Source organism: Aedes aegypti, chromosome 3 (assembly GCF_002204515.2).
Source record: "Aedes aegypti strain LVP_AGWG chromosome 3, AaegL5.0 Primary Assembly, whole genome shotgun sequence".
Taxonomy (NCBI): Eukaryota; Metazoa; Arthropoda; class Insecta; order Diptera; family Culicidae; genus Aedes; species Aedes aegypti.
The window spans coordinates 66,866,207-66,893,476 of NC_035109.1; the positions used below are offsets into that span (position 1 = coordinate 66,866,207).

General features: G+C 37.1%; 1 protein-coding gene across 1 annotated transcript in view; it reads right to left on the minus strand.

Annotated features, from left to right (window-relative positions):
* The window catches only part of LOC5574464 (protein fem-1 homolog CG6966), a 257,589-nt gene extending 238,032 nt beyond the window's left edge, over positions 1 to 19,557 (minus strand). The window contains exon 1 of the mRNA XM_021848954.1: positions 18,407 to 19,557. Coding sequence (XP_021704646.1) covers positions 18,407 to 18,487 — 81 coding nt within the window. The 5' untranslated portion in view covers positions 18,488 to 19,557. The remainder of the gene's footprint in view (positions 1 to 18,406) is intronic.
* Between the last annotated feature and the right edge of the window lie 7,713 nt (positions 19,558 to 27,270).

Sequence of the window (27,270 nt, forward strand, 5' to 3'; positions counted from 1 at the left end):
GAATTCTTTCCCGGAAATCCTTGAGAACTCCAAAGTTACCACCTCCAGTAATTTCCTCAGATATTACCTTGATTTTTTTCCAAAGCTATCCTAGGATTTTTTCCAGCACTTCCAGAAATTTCTACACAATTTCTTCTGAAAAAAATCCACAAAGATTTATTCCTGAGTTTAAAAAAAACTTAAGTTTTTTTCCCCCAAAAACCCTGTGAGAAATCCAAAATTCATTGAGAGGTTCCTCGAAAAAATCTATTTTTTTCTCAGCATTGCATCCAAGTGTTATAAAGTATTTTCAAAAAATTTTCATGCAAACATCAAAAGTTTATTTTAGTTCTCACACCAAATAATACTACAATATTTTTTCTTATTATTCCTACAACCATTCCTACACAAAATTCTATGGAAATTCTGTCCAATGTTTTTCGAGAAATTGTTTGCGGAATACCATCCTCAGATTCGATTTGTTTCGATTATCAAAGCAAACTATCTAGGAATTCTTAAACTTCCCCAAGAGTTCAGGAGTTATTTTAGAGATCCTTGTTCATTAAGGTGATTTTAAAATTTACAGAAGTTTTATGATGGTTACTTTAGGATTTACTGAAGTTTCCTCTAGCTTTCTCTCTTCTAGACCTCACGGATTTACTTTTCAGAAAAAATCTTTTGCATTACCCTGGATACATTCCTGGAAGAATTCCTGAATATAGTTTTAGTAAATTTACTTCAGAAAATCTCAAAGAATTACTGGAGGAATATCTGTAGAAATCTTAGAAGGAATCTTTGAAGCTAAGAAAAACCCCTAGTTGAAATCTAATGTAAATCCTGAAAAACAAATTTAAAGAGAATGTCCAGAAATTTCTAGAGAAGTTTGATTGAATTTTAGAAGACATTTTGACCGGGAATCTTGGGGATGTCCTAGGAACATCGATGAATTAATCACTAGATAAAATCTTAAAGAAGTTTCTCGAATATTTTTTGGAGGAATTCAGATGATTTCTGAAATAATCCTTTCGTAATTCCATTTCCGTGGTACTCTTTGGGGAAATTCAGGTTGAATTCTTGAGATATCCTACATGAAATTCTTGGAGTTATTCCTTAGGAAATAATCACTAAATGAACTCCTTTAGAAATTTTCGGAGTAATCACTTACGCTCCTTGCATATGAGCCCCTGAAATATATTTCAATTTCCAGCCTAAGATTCCATAGGGTAAATATTTTTCTTAGCTTCACTATGCACAAAATATTTGCCCATGGTTTTGAGAGTGGACGCGCCTCTGCTAAGGTAAGGTAAGGTACTTCTGCTAAAATAACTTTAAATGAATTTTGATTTTTGCAAGAACTTTTCAAAATATCTTTGAAAACTCCATGGAGAATTTCTATATAAAAATCTATCTTATGGATTCCCAGATAAACGCATATAGAAAATATTGCACAAATTGTCCTAAGATTTTCTATTCTGGTACATGAAGTAATTCATATGATAATATGGAAAGGAATTTTTTGAAACTATACAGAAAAAAAATCCAACTGATTCTAATTATCCGAAGAATTATTCAAACTTCTTTGAAGAAGCCCAAATAGCTTCAGAATAAATTATTAGGATAATATCTACTCAAGACAAAGTACAAGAAATCCTTGGAGTTATTTCTTGAGTAATTCCTATAAAAAGCAGTATTTGGCAGATAAGTTTGGTGTTAATTTTGTAGAAATGCCAAAAGCGAAACTGAATTTTTGGAAGACTTTCTCAAGGATTTCTCAGTGATTTCTATGGACAACTTTAAAATTTTTTAGAAAATTTAAAGCAAATTCAAGGAATCCTTTTAGTACTGTAAGCAAAAACCTGAAAGAATATTGTAGGTTAGGAGGTAGTTTTTTTTAGATAAAAACTGGATGAGTTTAGCAAAAAGCAAGAAAATATTTTTGAAAAATGCAATTCTTTAAGTGTAATTATGGATATGATTTCCGCTCAAGTTAGTGAGAAAATTCATGGGAAAATTTTCCAACAAAAATGTTGAATAATTTCCTAAGGTGGCACTTTTAGAGGAATACCATCAAACTTCCCAGTATGTTCTATGCTAGAAAAACTTAAATAATTCGTGATGCAATTCCTTGTACCATACTTGGCAGAATAAAATGCGCATTGGCTGTTTTTCTATACAAAATTGTTGTGTAGACTGTAGATATCGGTTTCTAGTACTCCGATTGACCTAAAATTTAATCCGCAACATGGAAGTAGCTTCGACTTTGCTAGGCTGGAAATTTAGAGCTTTTTATAAACAAAAATAAGAGTTACCGTAAATCTGACATTTATCAAAAATCATACTATTTTGAATTTAAAATAGCATCTAAATGGACAAACTTATAGCAATCTGCTCTTCTGTAAAATTTATAAATTTAATGACACACAAGATCGTAGGAAAACAACTTGAGAAACAGAAAACTATTTCGGGATTGCTCAAGACTGATCGAGGAATTCGGTCGGTAGCAAACCAGTTTGATTTATTTTCGTCGGCCAGAGGGGCACGTTGTCTATGGGGTGAATGGATCAAATATATTTTTATAAAAGTTTCAAGCTATTTAGTATACCTTTTCTCAACCGTTTAAAATACTGCATCTTGATCTATAATTGTTCTAAATATCCAGTAGAATTTCGATTTAAAACTTGAGTTTGTATCTCTGTTTTCCATCACAGTATAACTTTTTGCATATTATTAAAATTGTATATAACTACAGCCATTTCATACGTTTTTTTTAAACGTGATCTTGACCAAATACACTGAAATTATTAAGTTTCAAATTTTCGTTTATTTCTATGAGGGTATTTCGATGCTTCGAACATCGAGCATAATTTTATCTGGTTAGGATCGCCGTCGAATTTTATATGTTTCGACTATTGGAAATTTTCGGTGAGCATAATTGTTAAATTAGAATTATGCGGCGCGACGGATCGTACTCAACTTTTTCGCCATAGAAATCTTTCGATTTAAATGCTTCTAAACCCCGGCTCTATTTTATCAAGTAGATTATGAAAGGTCCAACAATAAAAAAGAGAAATAATGAGTTCAGAATATTAGCTACAGTATTACGAACGGCTTTAAAATGCTACAAAATATACTATTTCTTGAAATAGTACACTTCTACCTGTTAAGAATATTAAAATGAAAGATTACCAACAGACTACGTTCAAATTCCAGTTAAAATGCCCTGTCGGGGCTTTCCTTAGCCAAGTGGTTAAAGACCGCGGCTACAAAGCAAAGCCATGCAGAAGCTGTCTAGGTTCGATTGCCGGTCAGTCCAGGATCATTTCGTAATGGAAATTTTCTTGACTTCCCTGGTCATACAGTATCATCGTACCTGCCACACAAATAAAGCTCTCAGTTAATAACTGTAGTAGTGCTAACTGAACACTAAGCTGAGAAGCAGGCTTTGTCCCAGTGGGGACGTAATGCCTTGAAGAAAAAGAAGAATGAGTTTGATTGGCCACTTGCAGTCAGGAACAACTATACTTGCACAAGGAATCAATGGATGCTACTTGGGATTAGGTGAACTTCCAGTGTGCAAGTGTTGGAGTTAGGGGGGTCTGTAGCCTTGATGTTACGCTTTCGCTTCATAAGCGGAAGGTCATGGGTTCGATTCCCAGCCCCTCCACAAAAAAACCGGTCCAGCCACCAGAAGACGCATACCCCAAACATAACATAGTAAATAACGATGCCTCAATTGAAAAAGAAGTCTATCCATCTGTACAAAACTTGACTGCGCGCACAAAATATTAGGCGTGTTGTTTTTAAACATTATGAAAAACTTGAACTAATTGTTGTACACATACATCGATTTAGGTACGTACGGTAAATGTATATCATCATATCTAGATAAATTTTAACGGAAGCATGAAACGAGCTCACCAGTTTATATTCCATACGTAATTGCATAACAAGAAAGCGCCCAACAAAAATTCACTCCGGTGATGCGAAAACCGTAACCGCTTGCTCGAAACTTTAAAATCAGTTTTTCTGTTTATTCTTTATTCGAAGAAAATTTGTTGTTTAGTCAGACTGGACCAAGTATTTTTTTATTGATTTCAGGAAAACACATTTAAAGCAATTGAAATTACAAAATATGCGACTTTTTTATTGTAATATTGGAACTTATATCTATTTGTAAAAAAAACACTATCTCAATAGCATTGGAAAGATCAAAATTTATAGATTGCTCGACTTTTTACAAGGCCAAAACATTATCTAATCCGCTCTAGCTGCACACCGACCAATTATAACTGGTATTCAGCACCGTGATAAAACCGAACGTGAAGTAGCGATCAAAATGAGTGATGATAAAACCGAAAAAACACTGTAATATCAAATGCATGATCATGGAATCGAAGTTTTTTATCCAACCGCTACTTGTTTAGTTTGCATTCCTGAAATTATTGTCTATATGAGCTTTTATGGTGGTAAGCTCCATCGAAGTTAATACGCCAATCGTGTATTATCCTCGATTTTACTATAGTAAAATCGAGGATAATACGCGATAGGCGTATTAACTTTGGTGGAGCTTACCACCATTAATCTTTCTACTACTTCTTGCCATCTTGATCATTTTTGTCATTCGACATTCCGTTTATTCAATCTTTTGTACTTCATCCTTTTGTCTTTCGACCTTTGGCCATACTTTATTTGAGTATACGAAAAAATAAACTCGAGAACAACCTAAAATGCACCGTGAACTAGATCATGTTTATATGAATGTGTTGCTTTGATTCGGGAACGTACATGAAAACGTGCCATTAGTTCACGGTGCATTTTTGACAGTTCTCATCTTCTGTAACTCATTTTTAAGCGTGTATAGTCAATCCCACATATAATACGGCATTCTGTTTTACAATTCTTCTAAAATTCCAATTAAATTTCCACTTAAAAGTTAAACTTGTTTTTCTGCTCTCAGTCCTTGTATATTACTGTATTTGTTTTAAATGTATGTAATTTCAACCTTTTTAAGCAACTCAAAAAACCGTCATCTGGACAAAATACACAGAAAAAATGAAGTTTTAAATTGTCGATAATTTTTATGAAGGTTGCTTCCAATATCAAGAAAAATTATCGTTTTGAATCGCTTTGAGACCTGTTAAAGCTTCGGTCCAACCTTAGTAAGAAGATACACCACTGTGCAGCGGCATTTTCCAAATAGAATTTTTTTCTCCGCATGAGAGCCGCTATGGAATGCAGCACCAATCGACCACCGGGCACACTTTCGCAGTCAGCTGATACTGACAGACGGGACCGGGGGCGAAATGGTCATTAAATGTAAATTATGGCGCTCATCGGCTGGATTTGGTGTGCTGACTGGATGGCAACTGAGCAAATCAACCAAAATAGTATGGCAAAAAAAACAGGCAAATCTGTCATTATCGGCATCGGCATATTTTCGGGATGTGAATTATTTTATTGCTCGCCGGCAGAACAAAAGCATAGACTCGCGAAAAACAACTTATCAATCAGGGCAGAAGCCGTCATCTGGCTAATTGCGGGTCATCGGATTTTGACACTATAAATAAAAAAAAGGTGGACATTCCTTTCGGGATCCGTCACCACCGTAGTGCGCGAGCTATGATGAGCAAATCGACCGAAATCGGGTGATTTACATTTTTTGCAAGCTGTCATGTCCTTTGTCAGCGAGGCGATAAGTCATTCCACGAATTCGATTTTTTAACAATAAAGCAATAGCGGGCTAAAACCGCAACTTTTAGAAGTCACTTATTTAAACGTTATTCACGAAAATAATGAGAGTAAATTAAGTCTCTTAAATTTACAGTTATTCCAATCCAGAAAATGCGTTTGTTTGTGATAGGAAAGATTTGTCCATATTGGTAAGCCTACTGAACCGGCAAGCATGGTTTAGTAACTCCGCGTGCAGCGAGGTTGCAGTCTATTTGTTCCATTAGTTCCAGCTGGAGCTGGAGTGGAGCTAAGCGAACGAGTGCAATGTGGTGGTGGTGATGTGTCGTCACGACCCACGACAACAACTGTGTTGCTCGGCTGGAATATTGCACACTGCTGCTCTCGCGTAACAGCGCGCTCCACACACTACTCTGGCGAAACGAAGCAGGGCAAAAGTTGCATCAATCTGCATTTTTCTCCTTTCATATTTTTATTCCTAAGCACCCATAGAGACGGCGGCGGCGATGGCGCGGGAGTCGGCAATGGCAAATAACGAGCCACTTGGAACCGGCCCCAAGTGGTGCTGGTACGAAATTCTGAACAAAGCACGTAGCTCCGGCGTTGATTGGGGCCTGTTTTTGATGGTTAGTCAAGACAAAAACCTCTGTTGGTTGGTATTTTCGTCTTTCATTGTGAAATGCCGAACTGAATTGAACGATGATGCACTGAAAAACCTACAATAGGACAAGAACTAGTTCGGTTTACAATTAGCTAGCAATAATTTGTTTTCCTCTTTCAATGCCGGAATTGGCTTCTGAGGTTTTTTTTTCAAAATTTTAGATATTTTCCAAAAGGGCTTAGAGCAAGGGTCCAATTGAAACACTTTATTTTCAAATTTTTGTTTCTCAATTGAGAAAAACGTATTTTAGTTCATTTTTACAGATTATGCCATATATTTTCATAGCAGGATCACGAGTGCGTTGAAATTGCCTTCTTCTCACGTTTTGAGGACGGATCAAGAGTCTATAATCGTGGATTAGAAATTTTACTTCACATTTTGGTATTGCAATAGTGGTTTCTGCGCTCGTGTACATACACGGTACATGTCACCAACACTACTTAAAAATTGCTGGTGGAAAACATAAACAATGATCAGCTGTTCCCAGCATAATCAAATGGCTGTATTTTTCAACCAGCAAATTTGCGCATGTGTTCGTGACACCGCTCGGTGAGAGCTCATTGCCTCTTGCTTCAACAATGGAATTTGTTGAAGTTTCAAGAGCATTGTCAATATCAAATATGGTTTGCACAGATATGTTAACATCAAGATTACTATCGATATATGTTTCATATGTATTCCAGTCGACTCGTTAATAATTTAAGGTGATTATAAAACGAAGCCAAACTTCGAATTTTCAAGTGCACAAGATTGGAGAATCTGACAACAGTTCGCGTTGAAAATCAATCAAATTACTTGCTTGCTGGTGGTGACCAATGGGATAAATTTTCAACGCAGGGCGCTGTTTGGTTCTCAAGTCTTGTGCTTTTGAAAATTTGAGGTGTGGCTTCGTTCTATAATCACCTTAAAGTGGAACTGATATCATTGATATTCTCTTAATGGGATATTTCAAATGTAACAGGGGCATGATCAGAATTAAAATCAGCGTGAGTAACCAGTTGGCTACAAAGGCAACTAGAGTCTATTAACACCAAATCAACCGTAGAAAGGTTTCTAGAAGAGGAAAAACAAGTAGGGCTATCAGGGTATTGGATTTAGAAATATCCTGAAGAGCACTCATCAAATGAAGTTCTGCCGTGAAATATTCCATGAAGCAATTGTGAAATATTCCATGATCGATATTTTGCATTAAAATCACCAATGATCAATTTTTTGACTTATTGCGAGCCAATTTTCGCAAGTCAGTTTGAAGCAAATTAACTGGCTGATCAGTGCAAATAGGCAGCTATGAAAGTATATTAACCAAGCTGTATTTTAACAGAAACACCCAAAGTTTCAAAAACTTTAGTTTCAAATGACGAAAAAAAAGTTGATGCTTTATACGCGAATGAATGATGATAGCAACTCCTCCGCATGATCCATCAAGTCGATCATTACGATAAACAAAAAAGTTTGGATCTCTTTTGAGTTTGGATCCCGGTTCCAAATAAGTTTCAGTTATAACTGCTATATTTGTGTTATTAGTTGTCCAACAGCTCGTCTTTTTCTCTATTGAAAAATGTGTTTTTAGATAACACATATTTTTTCAAACCAGTTTTCGTAGTTTCTTCTTTGCGTGATAATCTTCTTGGAATTTCAAATAAGTGTGATTTGAAATCAAACAAACTTGAGCCTAGTTTGTTACACAATAAAAGAAAAATCAACAAACGGACCAGTATTAAATTAAATATAGTAGGTATGTGTGCATATGGAATATATCATGAAGCATTTATGCATATAACGGCACTACAAGTAAACAAGAGTGGCTGTGCAGTTCAAAAGGAAAAAAGGGAAGACAGAGCCACGACTGGAACTACGATGTTTTGTTGACTCGTAGCATTTTGTTGTTATTCTCGAGCTTCGGTGCTGTGTATAGAGCAGCGTAAGTAGAGGAGAACTTGTAAGTAACTATCGGCCTACCAACAAACGGTAGGCAGACAGTTAATGGTATGCATGGTTTTGCCTTGTTGATTGCGTAGTTTAACACAAATTACAAAACTAAACTAATAAATCTTTAGATGTCAACATCAAATCTTAGGGAGAAAACATCTATTCTAGAAGCATACAAAGTATTAACAGTTTTGAACAGATGAGAATTAGAATAAAAGTCCGGTAATTTTTTGAAGAAAATAGTTGAGAATGTCGAGAAACATCTTCTCAGCAATCCCTACAATGTCTCTCCAGGGATCACAAAAAGACTTTGTCATAACACTCGTGTAACCTTTCAAAAGGACCTATCTAACACTGAGAGGCCCTCTTTGTTGTTTACTTTCTCTTCAATCAATAACTGAGTCGTATTAACCTCATCTGTTGCGTTTTTTTTATGAAACGATAGAGATCTATAGTGAAAAAACTTCTCAAAAGCTTCAGTATTGCTTCTTCTTCTTTCTGGCGTTACGTCCCCACTGGGACAGAGCCTGCTTCTCAGCTTAGTGTTCTTATGAGCACTTCCACAGTTATTAACTGAGAGCTTACTATGCCAATGACCATTTTTGCATGCGTATATCGTGTGGCAGGTACGAAGATACTCTATGCCCTGGGAGGTCGAGAAAATTTCCAACCCGAAAAGATCCTCGACCGGTGGGATTCGAACCCACGACCCTCAGCTTGGTCTTGCTGAATAGCTGCGCGTTTACCGCTACGGCTATCTGGGCCCCTATGAAAAACATTGATTGATTCGAATACTGAGTGGGGAGCAATATTCACATCGCATTTTCTCAGAAACAACGATCTGATGATTGGCCCTTTTGAATTATTACGCGTGCTTTCTGGTATCTTCTAGAGCATTCTATAGTAAACCATTCAAAGCTTTTTAACCGATAAAAGATGGAAAAAAGACTAAACGAAATCTGCGTAGATTTATCCAAAAATGTCTGCGCATTTTCTTGAAGACTCTCCACAATTTGTTCACTTAAATAAAATATTGGGATTCATACCGATTTCATGTTTGATGGCTAGTCGAACAAGTTTACACAATTCATGGATGAATCAAAACTATCACAAGACAACATTTTGTCGTATAGGTATTTTATTGTCGTATTATTATCTCTCTCCATCAAGAGGGCGTACAATCGGAAAATTTCGTGAACTGCCATTGGCCTTAGCAAATTACTCTCTCTTGCTCATTCGTTGAAAACCAAAAGGGCCTGTCTTGGGTCAATGTACGCTAGCAAAATTCTAGTAGGCCGATAAAATAGGTCAAAGTCAGGGAGAAAATTGATTATTAACGTGTAGTACTAGTAAATCGTCATACAACGAGTAAGAAATCACATTGATTGATTTAAATCATAAGAAAAAGGAATTGAAAACGTGGTAAACACTGTTTACACCGAATTTTCGCAGAAACAACCATCTGGGAATTGACCCTTTTCGAATAGTTACACGAGCTTTCTTCCAGAACATTCGTCATGTCGATGAATTTTCTCCAAGATTTTCCAGAATTTGTTCGCTTAAATGAAATGTTGGGACCGATTTCATATTTGATGTCTAGTCAATCAAGTTTACACAAGTGATGGATGAACCAAAATTATCACGAGACAGAAAAAAAATGAAAATTTGTGCCATAAGTTTATTCATATTTAGATTCTTCCAAATTTAATTTTATCAATCAGATGCCCAGAATAAGAGAGTTAATGGCTTCCGTCGACAATTCTAACGGAACTTTATATTCAAATTGTTCAACTGATTTCGCTCTCAATCCATCCAGTGATTCTTCCTGACATTTTTCTTCTGAATCTGTTCATTGATTATTTACAATTTGTAACTGAGATTGATCCACTAGATATTGCTGCTGGAATTCTTCAAGCGATTTATCATGATATTCTTTCAGAGATTCCTCTGAAGCCTCCTTCAAGGATTCATCCAGGAAAAACTATAGGAATTCTTACAGAGATGTTGCCAAGTCTTTCTTCAGGGATAACACTAGAACAATCGCTTCAAGGATTGCTCCAGATATTTCATCAGAAATTCCTCCATGGACTACTCCAGGGATACACAGGTAATCCTTTTGAGGGGGGGGATATACAGGTAATCCTTTTGAGGGCTCTATAGATTCCTCTAAAGATCGCTTCAAAACATCGAAAGACAAAACATCGAATCCCAAAACGTCGAAAAGACAAAGCGTCGAAAAGAAAGAAATTGAATGAAATTACAATTCATGGAAGAATTTTTTTTTTCCAAAATAATAAATAATTCATTGTATGCCAAACGGTAATCATAGCATATTTAAACGATCCCGATGTGAAAAAGAAGTGTAGCAAACAATGTGAAATTTTTTCCGTATCCGGTTTTGTCCTTTCGACGTTTTGTCCCTTTCGACGTTTTGTCTTTCATAATTTTGTCCCTAAGCCGCTCCAAGGATTACACCAGGAATTTCTTCAACGACAAGTAATTACCTCATGAATTTTTTGAGGGATTCCTACTTATTCCTAATTTCTTAGGGAATACCTTCTGGAAATTCGCTGGGGTAGGTTACTCCAAAGAATTTTTCAGGTAATCTTCCAGGCATTCCCTCAGAAATTTCTTCAGAAATTCGTTCTGGCTTTCTAAAAATTCCTCCGGGAATTCCTTCAAGGATTCCTCTAGAAATCCCTTCAAACATTAACCATGGAATCATTTTTCCAAGTATTTTATAGGAAAATAAGGATTGTCTCAGGAAAATCTCTACCTAGATTCCTCCAGGAAAATTTTTTCATTGATTCCTCCAGATATTTCTGCAGCAATTTCTCCAAACTTTCCGCGATGGATTCCTCCACGGGTTATCCAGGGATTTCTCCAGGGATTCCTCCCGCATAATCTTCACAGTGATTCTTTCAGGGATTTCTTTAAGTACCGTCAAATGGGGTAACTTGCAACACTTTTCAACTTTAAAGCTATGGGGATGAAAAATATAGGGATTCAGATGAACCAAAAACAATCTGGTATCCTTATCGCCACGAAAAGAACACTGCGTGGTATTTGTTTTATTATAATTTGGTTTCCTGGGATCAGGAAATACTGAAAATATACATTTTTCATGCTACCCCTGATGTGGGGTAACATGCAACACACAGTGCTACCTAAAGTTAACCATCAAAACTTAACCAATACTTTCCATTTAGTAATTTCCTACAGTAAAAACATGACAATAAGCAAAAACAAGGTAACATACCCTTTAAAAACTATTTAATGATGCTTTAATTATGAGTATTTTGCCTATTCGATTGAAAAGTCAAATGGTATAGTATTGGGTATCAACACGTGAAACTATTGGCAAATTACAAGTCTTGAGGCTAGTGGAAAGCTATTCAAATGTTTGCGTGTTATTTTTTTCTACAAATACAAATGGTTTAAGGTTATGCATTACATAATTCATTTTTTATACATTTTTTAACCAAAGTAACGTATCATATATTGATATGCTATGTCTTGAAATAACCTCTGTTGGTCTTTTGTTATATTTCATGCAAGAAATTCACAATGACAGATCTGCATGCTATCTTTGATACTGATTTTTTAAACTAATCACATTTTAAATTAAGAAAAATAAATAATTCTAATAAAAATGTGATTTGTGTAAATTTTCTATTATTTGGTACCAATCGTGTAATTAATTGGTTGCAGTACTACAATTTAAACGTAAATTTACGAATAAATGTTAAATTTAGCTTTTTCATCTGTTTTTGATGACAAGCGGTAAGAAATATAGTGCAGTTGAGAATAAAATTGTTGTTGCAAGTTACCCCATAGGGGTCGTCAAAAACGTTTTTGATTTTTTTTAGTGTTTCAGCATGAAAACTAAAAAAAACTTTTATGTAGTATTTGTTTACACTATAAAATACTGTAACACATAGCAAGTGCCTCGAATTGCATATTTCTTCCGTTTGTGTGGTACTGGGAACGTTTTTCAGTATTGTTTTAATACAATTAAACGTGTGATATGTGAAATCAAACAAACAACAATAGAAAAAATACTCAAATCATCGCCAAAATCATCTGTTTTATACCTTAGGTGTAATAAGTTAAAATAATTTTAATCCATGCTACCGAAACCATCAATTCCATTACATGTCAATGTGTTGCATGTTTCACCCCTGTTGAGAGTTACCCCGTTTGACGGTACTACTTCAGGCATTTCTCCACAGATTTCTTCTGAGATGCCTCCAAGGATTGCTTCAGCAATTTACCCAGATCTTTCAAAGATCCTTTCATCAATTAACTCAGGTTATTTTTTTGACTCATTCGGTATTTCTCTCAGGTAATCGATTATCCTGCAGGAATTCCTACAGGAATATCTCCAGACATTGTAAAGCAATTTCTTCTGAAACTTACTCCATAAAAATCTCTATATGGGTTCTTCTAAATAACTGTTCCAGAGATTTCTCGAACAATTCCTCCAGAGATTTCCTCTGGTATTGATCCAGAGACTCCTGCGAGATTTTTTTTTTCAAACAATTTCCCAATGAATCTTCAAAGGGTTAGGCAAGGATTTCTCAAGGTATTCTCCCAGAGATTCTTCTAGATATTACTCTTAGGATTCCTTCATGTCCATGTCCATGTCATGTCAATACTACACACATTTCTTCATATTTTTATTTTCAAGAGGAGTCGTCTAATCTCTAGGAATTACTCTAAGCCATAGTTTCCCAAACTTAATTTTCGCGACCCCCCAACGACGCTTCAGCACACTTTTTGTATAAGAGACAGAGCGAAGCGCTGGTAGGCTAGGGGGTCACGAAAACCAAGTTTGGGAAACAATGCCTAAAGATTCCTTCATTAAATATTTCTAGAGGTTCCTCCAGGGTTGGCTCAAACATTATCTTCAGCTTTTCCACCAGGAACTTATCGAGGGTCTTTTAAAAAACTTCTTCAGCAAAGGAGTACTCCGAGCAATTTCTAAAAAAATCTTGTAGACCCTTTCAGGGTAATTTCTGATTAAATCCTTGGTGGAAATCAAGAGAGAATCCCCACAGGAATTTGTACAGGAGTTTTCGGAAGCCAATAACAAATCTGTGGTAAAAATTCTGTGAGAATTTCTGGAGGATTAGTTAGAAAAATCTTTGGAGTATTTGATGTAGCGATTTTTTTGGAGATATCCCTGGAATAATTATAGAAAATCTAAAAAATAAAATCTTGTAGTAATTTCTTGTAGAATCCCTGGAGGAATTCCTGGCGGAATCTCTGAAGAAATCTCCGGAATAATTCCTGGAGGAATCTCGAACGGTCTACCTGGGGTAATTTCAGAAGGTATGTTTAGTAGAATTTCTGCAGAAATCACTGGGGAACTAACAGGAGTAATTCTATAAGATCCCTGGAGAATTCCTGGACAAAGCCAAATTTTTTGTAGAGATTTTCCTGTTGGAATTCTTAAAGGAGTATCTGGAAAGATTTCTGGAGGTTGCTCTAAAGGAATATCAATAGAAAACGTTAGAAGAATCCTTGAATAAATCTCTAAGGGAATCCCTGGAGCATTCCCTGGACTAATTGCTTGAAAAGTTTTCGGAGAAATTCTTGAATGAATCCCAGTAAAGATTGAACTGGAGTAGCCTATGAAGAAATCACTGGAGGAACATGAATCATTGTAGAGATTTTCCTGCATAAATCCCTGAAATAATCTTTGGATGGATCCCTAGAGGAACACCTGACAGAATCGCTGGAGAAATTTCTGAAGGCATTCCTGGAGCCTTTTAGTAAGCGGTCCAAAATTTCTAGTAACGATCAAATGTTCTCCCAGGAGTAATTCTAGGAGAAGTCTCTTGCAAAGTTCCTAGTCGAATTTCTGGAGGAATCGCTGTTGTGATTACAGTAGAGATTATCTTGGAGGAATTCCTCGTACGATCCCTGGAGGAATCTTCGAAAGAATTCCTGGAGAAATCTCTGGAACAGTGTCCGGAGAAAGGGCTGGTGGAAACATTGGAGTTATTTCGGCAGCAACTCTTGATGCAATCTCTGGAGGTTTTTCTGAAGGAATTCCTGACTGTATGTCGCTTTAGATGCAGATTAATCATAGACAATTTTACTTTCTTCATTTCTGGACAAGCATTTGAAAAGGGAACATCGTCAAACAATTATCCCGGAGTTCCGTAGTTCCTCCAGGAATTGCTCCGTACTTCCTCCATAATTTTATTTAAAGATTCTCTAGGATTTTTTCAAAGTTCCTCTAGGAATTCCTTCAGAGTTCCTTCGGGAATTTCTTCGGAGCTTTACCGGTAAATGCTAATGAGTTGTTGCAGAAATTCCTCCGGAGTTCCTTCAGCAATTCTTCTGAATTTTACCCACCATATCCTCCAAAGTTCCTCCTGAGAAACACCGGGAATTCTTTTGGATTTCTTTCATAGCCCCTTTTGGAAACGTTCCGAAGTTTTTTCAGAATTTTGAACATGAATTTCTCCGCTGTTCCTCCAGCAATTCTTCCGGAGGTCCTCCAGTAATTCATCTGGAGTTCCTCCGAGAATTCCTTAGGAGTTCTTCGAGGAGATTTCCTCCAAAAAATTCTTTGGGGATTCGCACCAAACTTGCTAAAGATAAAAATACTAAAGGGATTCTTCCGGGGATTTAAAGAATTCCTCCGGGAGTTTCGCAAGCGATTCTTTCGAAGATTATTTCTAAAAATCGCTCCGAGGATTTCTCTTCAAGAATCCCTCCGGGGATTCTCTCCTGCAATTTCTCAAAGTATTTCCAAAAGCAATTCCAGCGGGGAGTTCGTCTAGGAATTCTTCCGGGATTTTTTTTTTCAGAGAATGGATCCGGAGATTTCCTCTAGAAATTTCTTTGGAATTCGCTCCAGGATTTCCTCCGAGATCTCCTCCAAAATATCATTCAAGAATTCCTACGGGAAATTCAAGGATTCCCCGGGAGATTATTCTTAAGAACCACTCAGGGGATTTTCTCCAGGAATTCTGCAGAGGATTTCATCCTTAATTTCCTCTTGGGGTTTCGTCCAGAAATTCTTCCGGAGTTATACCCCAAGAACTCATTCAAAGGTTTTCTCCAGAAATTCATTGGGGGATTTCGTCCAGAAATTATTCCGAGGATTTGCTACAACAAAATCTCAGGGGGTTTTCAAAAGTAATTCCTCCGGAGATTTCTCCGGTGTTTTCCTCTAGAAATCCCTTCGAGGATTTCGTCCAGAAATTTGTCTGAAGATTGTTACCAAGAATCCCTCGGAGGATTTCCCCCAAGAACTTCTCCTGGGATTCTCTTCAGTAATTTCTCAGGAGATTTCCAAAATCAATTCCTGTGAAATTCCTCCGGAGATTTTTTTTCAGAGATTTTCTCCAGGAATTTCTCCGGGGGTTTGCACTAGGAGTTTCTCCGGGGATTTCAACGGTTTTCTCCAAGAATTCCTCCGGGGATTTCATCCAGGAATTTCTCTGAAGATTTCCACCGAGAATTCCTCCGAAGATTATTCCCAAGAATCCCTCCGAGGATTTCCTCCAGGAATTTCTCTGCATTGAAAACTTCTTTTTGTATTTTATCCAAAATCCATTTCGTAAAACAAGATTTCGTACATATAACGCTATTTTCATTCATTGTACGAATTATTTGCACTGGACAGAATTTCGCGATTTAGTGACTTTACGAAATAATCGTAAGATGTACGATATGCAATTCGTAGATGTGCGTTATCGTGTTGTTCGTATTACGAATTATTTAGTATTACGAAACTGATCGTTTAATCTACGAAATCATTCGTTGTTTTCTGCAACGAAAGATTTCGTAGACACATTTCGTAAAATAAAACATGACACGACCGCAGCCGAGGGAGATAAGAAGAAGCGCGTATAAATGTTCGTTCTGAATAAGAAACAAACGAATTTTGATTACGAAATGTTTAGTACATTATAACAATCATTGTTTGTTTTGATTTCGAGCTTGAATCATATTACGAAGCTGGTTGCATACATTTTACGAAACTGTTTCGTTGCAGAAAACAACGAATAATTTCGTAATTCAAACGAACGTTTTCGTAATATAACAATATATATTTTCAGTGTGGAAGTTTGCACTAAGAGTTTCTCCGGGGATTTCAACGATTTCCTCCAGGGATTTGATCCTCCGGGATTTTTCTTCAGATTCAGGATTCCTCCGGGAATTTTCTTCAGAAATTTTTCAGCAGATTTTCAAAAGTAATTTCTACGGAGATCTCGTCCAAAAATTGTCCTTTTTTTTTTCAAAGAGTTTATCTGGAAATTTCGTCCAGGAATTTCACTGGATTTTGCGCCAGGTGTTTACCCGGAGATTTCGTCTAGGAATTTTCCGGGAAATTCTTCCAGGAATTTCTTAGGAGATTTCCTCCATAAATTGCTCCAAGAATTTCCTCAAAGAATTCCTCAGGGAATTTCCTCCAGGAATTTTAAAGAAGAACTACTTTTTTCCAGGAATTTCTCAGGGGATTTCTAATTGTGATTCTTCCAGAGATTTTCTCAGGAATTCTTCCGTATGTTTCCTTCGGGGAATTTCTCCAGAAATTATTCCGGGGTTTTCTTCCAGGAATTCCACCAAAAATTGCTCCGGAGATTACCTCTAAAATTCTTTTAGGCTCCAGAAATTCCTCCGGAGAATCCCTCCGGAGATTTTCCGGAGAATCCCTTTGAGGGTTTCCCCCAAGAATTCCTGCGGGGATTTCGTCCATGAATTTTTCTGGGGATTTCGTCCAGGAATTCTTTTGGGGATTCCCTCTGGGGATTTCATTAAAAAATCCTCCGAGGATTTTTTCAGAGAACTAATCCACAGATTTCCTTCAGAAATTTCTCAGGGGATTTGCAACAGGAATCATTGCGGAGATTTATTCTAGGAATTTTCCGGGAATTTCCTCCAGGAACATCAAGGATTTTCCGGAGATATCAGCCAAGAACTCCTTTGGAGATTTTCTCCATAAATTCCTCTCGGGATTTCATCCAGAAATACTCATCGAGGAAATCATAAAGAAACTACGCTTATTTGAAGCCTCCACAGCGAATAGCATCGTAATTTCTCCGGGAAATTCATTCGGGTACTTCTTCGAAGTTGTTTTTTTGCAATAAACTTAAGAATTCCGCTGGTTCTCTCCGCTATTTGTTTGTTTTTGTTGATCACATTTGAAATGGATCAAAAAAAAAAAAAAAATTACAACAACCGGTGCATGTCGGTGTGGTTTGATCTATTTTTACTGGTCTACTTAATTTTGACAGGTCCATTTTTGGCACAGATTTGAATATTAAAAAATGGACCACCGGTGAAGTTGCCCTAACTGCAACAAAAATTTAACTCTCATGTTATAGTATTGCACAATGGGCTAAACTAACCTACTTCTTGGGCAGAGTATTGTCTTTTATCTGACAAAAACTTGTTTGTTGTAGTATGTTCCATATTTAAATGGCAAATATTTGTTTGTTGTGCACAGTTTGTTAATGTGGAATTTGAACAATGATTCTGCGAATATAACAATTTATACAGCCACAAAAACCCTATTGATCAATGAACACCTCGATCATCTAGGATGATTTGATTATTATGATGATTGAATGAATGACAATCATTTATTTATATAGAAAAAAAAGATCGACCATTGTTTCCACTGTTGAGGAAACAGGTGCCTATAATTGAACCAATCATCGAAATCCAAATGTAATTCGTTTGCCCTGAGGTTAAACGTTTCAGTAACAGTTCTCTGTTGTGACAAATCTTCCACTAACATTTTCCTCACAGCCACAACAAACATCAACCAGTCTTCCCGAGCGTCATTTCGCTTCCTGTTCGTTCTCTTTCTCTATTTGAGCTGTGCAAAGAAGCGCAATATTATGTAACAATCTCAGTTGAAGATAAAAATACATCTTCGCCCGTATCCCATCCATCCATCGACCGAAAGCCAAATCCGCGCACGAACCCAGAAGAGATGCAACCAAATGGATAGAGGGCATAAATAATCTCGTTCCGTCCACAGAAACGTCTACTAGTGAGTGAATCCCCTTGAACTCAGCGCATCCACGCGTTATCGGACGGCAACAAACTCACACACATTTTACACATTTACACACAGTCGGCAGTCAGATTCTTTGCACACAAACGACGACAACCTACCTTCAGGACAACCAAATTGCCGTCACGAGCTGCGTTGAATACGTTCTCCTTGTTATCCATTGCTATTGCCAGCATCGCCATCTGAGCGCGGCTATTCTCTCTGGAGGTACAACTCCCTTGAAATATTCTTCCTCTGAACTACTGTGACAACACACCACTATTTAGCCAAGCACTCAGCACTTGCAACTTTGGGAATTTCTTTCCTTCCCGATTTACGTCGGATCCAAGCTTGATTCTAGACTTTTCTCTTTCCCACTTTCAACTCTTTCACACGGGATCACTACTCCTCCTCAGATTGCCTTCGTCACTTCGATGTTTTATTTTTAGCTCTCTCTCATCACTTCCCTAATCGCACTCTCCCGTTTTCCTACTTCTATTGTTTCACTGATTTCTTCGGTTCGGATCACTAGGCACCTTTCTTTTCCTTTCGGCTTTTTTGTTACATTATACCTCCTCTATGACATTCTTCGACGATTCTCGGAGACTGAGGCTGATCGCAGTGCCCTTCCTGTCCATCCAAGCGTTGGCAGAAGGCAGAAGCACTAATCTCACTAATTTCAGTTTGCTCTGCCTGTGTATTTAAAACACAAACACAGATTCGAACAGATGGTCTCGGATTTGTTGGACTTACTCTTATTCCTACTTCACTCTGTACCCTCACCAATAATTTGCAAGGACCTTGTCCGCAGAACTTTTAGCTCCTGTTTAAGGGTCAAGTTCTTTCTACAAAGTTCACGCACCGTTTCGAAAGTGCACCAAAAATTACTCTCCAACTTCCGGGGCGAGAGTAACTATTTGTTCCTTAAAGATCGAAGCAGGCTTCCACTTTGAACGAAACAATTAACTCCAGGGCTTCCTTTGATTAACCCCAACGCAAACCACGCGCAATTCGCGAACTACTAATTCTCGACTCAGAACAAAACTTCGAATCCAATTTCCAACCTGACGCGCGGAAACTTTCGTTCTCGTTTTTGTTGGTGATATTCTAAGTTCAACAAAGAATCGCGCGTTGGCTCAATTATTCGGTCTTGACTTGACACACACTTGAACTCTCGGGGGAAAGAAAGCGAAACCCTTCTGGGGAGGGACAGCTTTGTTTTGGTTTTCTCACTGCGAACCCAACGAATGCGAGCGAGCAACTGAGCGACCCAGCTGGTAACGGACGACCAACAAGCCCCACAAACCACATCAGCGAACCAGCTTGATGGTAGAATTGAACCAACACATTGACGCTAGTGGTGGTGTCGCGATTGTCGCCAACGGCTCGCCTTCCATTGTATTAATGCGGGCAAAGTTGCTTTGTGCCAGAATTACGATAATAACTCGTTGAAAACCATAAAGATATTCATCGGTGAGATTAGATTCACTGAAATAGAACTAGAGACTTCATAACGACCAATCAAGAAATTCAATTCGTTCAAAATCATAGCTTATAAGGCGACGGCTCCGTAATGCTTCTCTGACAATTGAGCCTAGAATGTCAAACATTCTTTGTTAACGAGACGTTAAACCCACCATCGAATTATCTCTATCCACCGAACGCCTTATTACCAAGCAATCAATCTTTGCAAACATGCCTATCTTCGAAGCAATCCATCGAATTACAATGTGTAAGTTAATAATAAACGGTGAGCAACATCAACGATGATGAGCCCGCATTCGTTCGATGGATGGATGTTTCAATGCGCATGTTAGCTTGCCAATCACGTTTCATAACAAAAAAGTAAATATGGCTCCCGTTGAACGGAGCGCTTGCCGTATACGGTGAGAGAAATGGTATCTCCGACGTCACCACTACTACTGCGACGTGCGATGCCACGTTTAACGGAAATCGTGAAACGGAGGAAGCGGTATCGTTTCGTTAGTCGTCGACTGAATCGAAATGTTTTCTGAGCGATAAACGATAAAGTGGTGAACAAGTAGGTTACAGCTAGTTGTACAAAGATGGCGTTTTTGGTGAAAATAGAGATGCTTTGAGTAGAAAATTAAAAATATTAGTTTTCATCCACATTGAATTTAATTTTGATTTGGATTGGATTTGGATTGGATTTGGATTGGATTTGGATTGGATTTGGATTGGATTTGGATTGGATTTGGATTGGATTTGGATTGGATTTGGATTGGATTTGGATTGGATTTGGATTGGATTTGAATTGGATTTGGATTGGATTTGGATTGGATTTGGATTGGATTTGGATTGGATTTGGATTGGATTTGGATTGGATTTGGATTGGATTTGGATTGGATTTGGATGGATTTGGATTGGATTTGGATTGGATTTGGATTGGATTTGGATTGGATTTGGATTGGATTTGGATTGGATTTGGATTGGATTTGGATTGGATTTGATTGGATTTGATTGGATTTGGATTGGATTTGGATTGGATTTGGATTGGATTTGGATTGGATTTGGATTGGATTTGGATTGGATTTGGATTGGATTTGGATTGGATTTGGATTGGATTTGGATTTGGATTGGATTTGGATTGGGATTGGATTTGGATTGGATTTGGATTGGATTTGGATTGGATTTGGATTGGATTGGATTGGATTTGGATTGGATTTGGATTGGATTTGGATTGGATTTGGATTGGATTTGGATTGGATTTGGATTGGATTTGGATTGGATTTGGATTGGATTTGGATTGGATTTGGATTGGATTGGATTGGATTTGGATTGGATTTGGATTGGATTTGGATTGGATTTGGATTGGATTTGGATTGGATTTGGATTTGGATTGGATTTGGATTGGATTTGGATTGGATTTGGATTGGATTTGGATTGGATTTGGATTGGATTTGGATTGGATTTGGATTGGATTTGGATTGGATTGGATTGGTTTGGATTGGATTTGGATTGGATTTGGATTGGATTTGGATTGGATTTGGATTGGATTTGGATTGGATTTGGATTGGATTTGGATTGGATTTGGATTGGATTTGGATTGGATTTGGATTGGATTTGGATTGGATTTGGATTGGATTTGGATTGGATTTGGATTGGATTTGGATTGGATTTGGATTGGATTTGGATTGGATTTTGGATTGGATTTGGATTGGATTTGGATTGGATTTGATGATTGGATTGGATTTGATTGGATTTGGATTGGATTTGGATTGGATTTGGATTGGATTTGGATTGGATTTGGATTGGATTTGGATTGGATTTGGATTGGATTTGGATTGGATTGGATTGGATTTGGATGGATTGGATTTGGATTTGATTGATTTGGATTGGATTGGATTTGGATTGGTTGATTGGATTTGATTGGATTTGGATTGGATTTGGATTGGATTTGGATTGGATTTGGATTGGATTTGGATTGGATTGGATTGGATTTGGATTGGATTTGGATTGGATTTGGATTGGATTTGATTGGATTTGGATTGGATTTGGATTGGATTTGGATTGGATTTGGATTGGATTTGGATTGGATTTGGATTGGATTTGGATTGGATTTGGATTGGATTTGGATTGGATTTGGATTGGATTTGGATTGGATTTGGATTGGATTTGGAATTTGGATTGGATTTGGATTTGGATTTGGATTGGATTTGGATTGGATTTGGATTGGATTTGGATTGGATTTGGATTGGATTTGGATTGGATTTGGATTGGATTGGATTGGATTTGGATTGGATTTGGATTGGATTTGGATTGGATTTGGATTGGATTTGGATTGGATTTGGATTGGATTTGGATTGGATTTGGATTGGATTTGGATTGGATTTGGATTGGATTTGGATTGGATTTGGATTGGATTTGGATTGGATTTGGATTGGATTTGGATTGGATTTGGATTGGATTTGGATTGGATTTGGATTGGATTTGGATTGGATTTGGATTGGATTTGGATTGGATTTGGATTGGATTTGGATTGGATTTGGATTGGATTTGGATTGGATTTGGATTGGATTTGGATTGGATTTGGATTGGATTTGGATTGGATTTGGATTGGATTTGGATTGGATTTGGATTGGATTTGGATTGGATTTGGATTGGATTTGGATTGGATTTGGATTGGATTTGGATTGGATTTGGATTGGATTTGGATTGGATTTGGATTGGATTTGGATTGGATTTGGATTGGATTTGGATTGGATTTGGATTGGATTTGGATTGGATTTGGATTGGATTTGGATTGGATTTGGATTGGATTTGGATTGGATTTGGATTGGATTTGGATTGGATTTGGATTGGATTTGGATTGGATTTGGATTGGATTTGGATTGGATTTGGATTGGATTTGGATTGGATTTGGATTGGATTTGGATTGGATTTGGATTGGATTTGGATTGGATTTGGATTGGATTTGGATTGGGATTTGGATTGGATTTGGATTGGATTTGGATTGGATTTGGATTGGATTTGGATTGGATTTGGATTGGATTTGGATTGGATTTGGATTGGATTTGGATTGGATTTGGATTGGATTTGGATTGGATTTGGATTGGATTTGGATTGGATTGATTGGATTGGATTGGATTTGGATTGGATTTGGATTGGATTTGGATTGGAATTTGGATTGGATTTGATTGGATTTGGATTGGATTTGGATTGGATTTGGATTGGATTTGGATTGGATTTGGATTGGATTTGGATTGGATTTGGATTGGATTTGGATTGGATTTGGATTGGATTTGGATTGGATTTGGATTGGATTTGGATTGGATTTGGATTGGATTTGGATTGGATTTTGGATTGGATTTTGGATTGGATTTGGATTGGATTTGGATGGATTTGGATTGGATTTGGATTGGATTTGGATTGGATTTGGATTGGATTTGGATTGGATTTGGATTGGATTTGGATTGGATTTGGATGGATTTGGATTGGATTTGGATTGGATTTGGATTGGATTTGGATTGGATTTGGATTGGATTTGGATTGGATTTGGATTGGATTTGGATTGGATTTGGATTGGATTTGGATTGGATTTGGATTGGATTTGGATTGGATTTGGATTGGATTTGGATTGGATTTGGATTGGATTTGGATTGGATTTGGATTGGATTTGGATTGGATTTGGATTGGATTTGGATTGGATTTGGATTGGATTTGGATTGGATTTGGATTGGATTTGGATTGGATTTGGATTGGATTTGGATTGGATTTGGATGGATTTGGATTGGATTTGGATTTGGATTGGATTTGGATTGGATTTGGATTGGATTTGGATTGGATTTGGATTTGGATTTGGATTTGGATTTGGATTGGATTTGGATGGATTTTGGATTGGATTTGGATTGGATTTGGATTGGATTTGGATTGGATTTGGATTGGATTTGGATTGGATTTGGATTGGATTTGGATTGGATTTGGATTGGATTTGGATTGGATTTGGATTGGATTTGGATTGGATTTGGATTGGATTTGGATTGGATTTGGATTGGATTTGGATTGGATTTGGATTGGATTTGGATTGGATTTGGATTGGATTTGGATTGGATTTGGATTGGATTTGGATTGGATTTGGATTGGATTTGGATTGGATTGGATTGGATTTGGATTGGATTTGGATTGGATTTGGATTGGATTTGGATTGGATTTGGATTGGATTTGGATTGGATTTGGATTGGATTTGGAATTGGATTTGGATTGGATTTGGATTGGATTTGGATTGGATTTGGATTGGATTTGGATTGGATTTGGATTGGATTTGGATTGGATTTGGATTGGATTGGATTGGATTTGGATTGGATTTGGATTGGATTTGGATGGATTGGATTTGGATTGGATTTGGATTGGATTTGGATTGGATTTGGATTGGATTTGGATTGGATTTGGATTGGATTTGGATTGGATTTGGATTGGATTTGGGATTGGATTTGGATTGGATTTGGATTGGATTTGGATTGGATTTGGATTGGATTTGGATTGGATTTGGATTGGATTTGGATTGGATTGGATTGGATTTGGATTGGATTTGGATTGGATTTGGATTGGATTTGGATTGGATTTGGATTGGATTTGGATTGGATTTGGATTGGATTTGGATTGGATTTGGATTGGATTTGGATTGGATTTGATTGGATTTGGATTGGATTTGGATTGGATTTGGATTGGATTTGGATTGGATTTGGATTGGATTTGGATTGGATTTGGATTGGATTTGGATTGGATTTGGATTGGATTTGGATTGGATTTGGATTGGATTTGGATTGGATTTGGATTGGATTTGGATGGATTTGGATTGGATTTGGATTGGATTTGGATTGGATTTGGATTGGATTTGGATTGGATTTGGATTGGATTTGGATTGGATTTTGGATTGGATTTGGATTGGATTTGGATTGGATTTGGATTGGATTTGGATTGGATTTGGATTGGATTTGGATTGGATTTGGATTGGATTTGGATTGGATTTGGATTGGATTTGGATTGGATTGGATTGGATTTGGATTGGATTTGGATTGGATTTGGATTGGATTTGGATTGGATTTGGATTGGATTTGGATTGGATTTGGATTGGATTTGGATTGGATTTGGATTGGATTTGGATTGGATTTGGATTGGATTTGGATTGGATTTGGATTGGATTTGGATTGGATTTGGATTGGATTGGATTGGATTTGGATTGGATTTGGATTGGATTTGGATTGGATTTGGATTGGATTTGGATTGGATTTGGATTGGATTTGGATTGGATTTGGATTGGATTTGGATTGGATTGGATTGGATTTGGATTGGATTTGGATTGGATTTGGATTGGATTTGGATTGGATTTGGATTGGATTTGGATTGGATTTGGATTGGATTTGGATTGGATTTGGATTGGATTTGGATTGGATTTGGATTGGATTTGGATTGGATTTGGATTGGATTTGGATTGGATTTGGATTGGATTTGGATTGGATTGGATTGGATTTGGATTGGATTTGGATTGGATTTGGATTGGATTTGGATTGGATTTGGATTGGATTTGGATTGGATTTGGATTGGATTTGGATTGGATTTGGATTGGATTTGGATTGGATTTGGATTGGATTTGGATTGGATTTGGATTGGATTTGGATTGGATTTGGATTGGATTTGGATTGGATTTGGATTGGATTTGGATTGGATTTGGATTGGATTTGGATTGGATTTGGATTGGATTTGGATTGGATTTGGATTGGATTTGGATTGGATTTGGATTGGATTTGGATTGGATTTGGATTGGATTTGGATTGGATTTGGATTGGATTTGGATTGGATTTGGATTGGATTTGGATTGGATTTGGATTTGGATTTGGATTGGATTTGGATTGGATTTGGATTGGATTTGGATTGGATTTGGATTGGATTTGGATTGGGATTTGGATTGGATTTGGGATTGGATTTGGATTGGATTTGGATTGGATTTGGATTGGATTTGGATTGGATTTGGATTGGATTTGGATTGGATTTGGATTGGATTTGGATTGGATTTGGATTGGATTTGGATTGGATTTGGATTGGATTTGGATTGGATTTGGATTGGATTTGGATTGGATTTGGATTGGATTTGGATTGGATTTGGATTGGATTTGGATTGGATTTGGATTGGATTTGGATTGGATTTGGATTGGATTTGGATTGGATTTGGATTGGATTTGGATTGGATTTGGATTGGATTTGGATTGGATTTGGATTGGATTTGGATTGGATTTGGATTGGATTGGATTGGATTTGGATTTTGGATTGGATTTGGATTGGATTTGGATTGGATTTGGATTGGATTTGGATTGGATTTGGATTGGATTTGGATTGGATTTGGATTGGATTTGGATTGGATTTGGATTGGATTTGGATTGGATTTTGGATTGGATTTGGATGGATTTGGATTGGATTTGGATTGGATTTGGATTGGATTTGGATTGGATTTGGATTGGATTTGGATTGGATTTGGATTGGATTTGGATTTGGATTGATTGGATTGGATTTGGATTGGATTTTGGATTGGATTTGGATTGGATTTGGATTGGATTTGGATTGGATTTGGATTGGATTTTGGATTGGATTTGGATTGGATTTGGATTGGATTTGGATTGGATTTGGATTGGATTTGGATTGGATTTGGATTGGATTTGGATTGGATTTGGATTGGATTTGGATTGGATTTGATTGGATTTGGATTGGGATTGGATTTGGATTGGATTTGGATTGGATTTGGATTGGATTTGGATTGGATTTGGATTGGATTTGGATTGGATTTGGATTGGATTTGGATTGGATTTGGATTGGATTTGGATTGGATTTGGATTGGATTTGGATTGGATTTGGATTGGATTTGGATTGGATTTGGATTGGATTTGGATTGGATTTGGATTGGATTTGGATTGGATTTGGATTGGATTTGGATTGGATTTTGGATTGGATTTGGATTGGATTTGGATTGGATTTGGATTGGATTTGGATTGGATTTGGATTGGATTTGGATTGGTTGGATTGGATTTGGATTGGATTTGGATTGGATTTGGATTGGATTTGGATTGGGATTTGGATTGGATTTGGATTGGATTTGGATTGGATTTGGATTGGATTTGGATTGGATTTGGATTGGATTTGGATTGGATTTGGATTGGATTTGGATTGGATTTGGATTGGATTTGGATGGATTTGGATTGGATTGGTTGGATTGGATTGGATTTGATTGGATTTGGATTGGATTTGGGATTGGATTTGGATTGGATTTGGATTGGATTTGGTTGGATTTGGATTGGATTTGGATTTGGATTTGGATTGATTTGGATTGGATTTGGATTGGATTTGGATTGGATTTGGATTGGATTTGGATTGGATTTGGATGGATTTGGATTGGATTTGGATTGGATTTGGATGGCTTTGGATTGGATTTGGATTGGATTTGGATTGGATTTGGATTGGATTTTGGATTGGATTT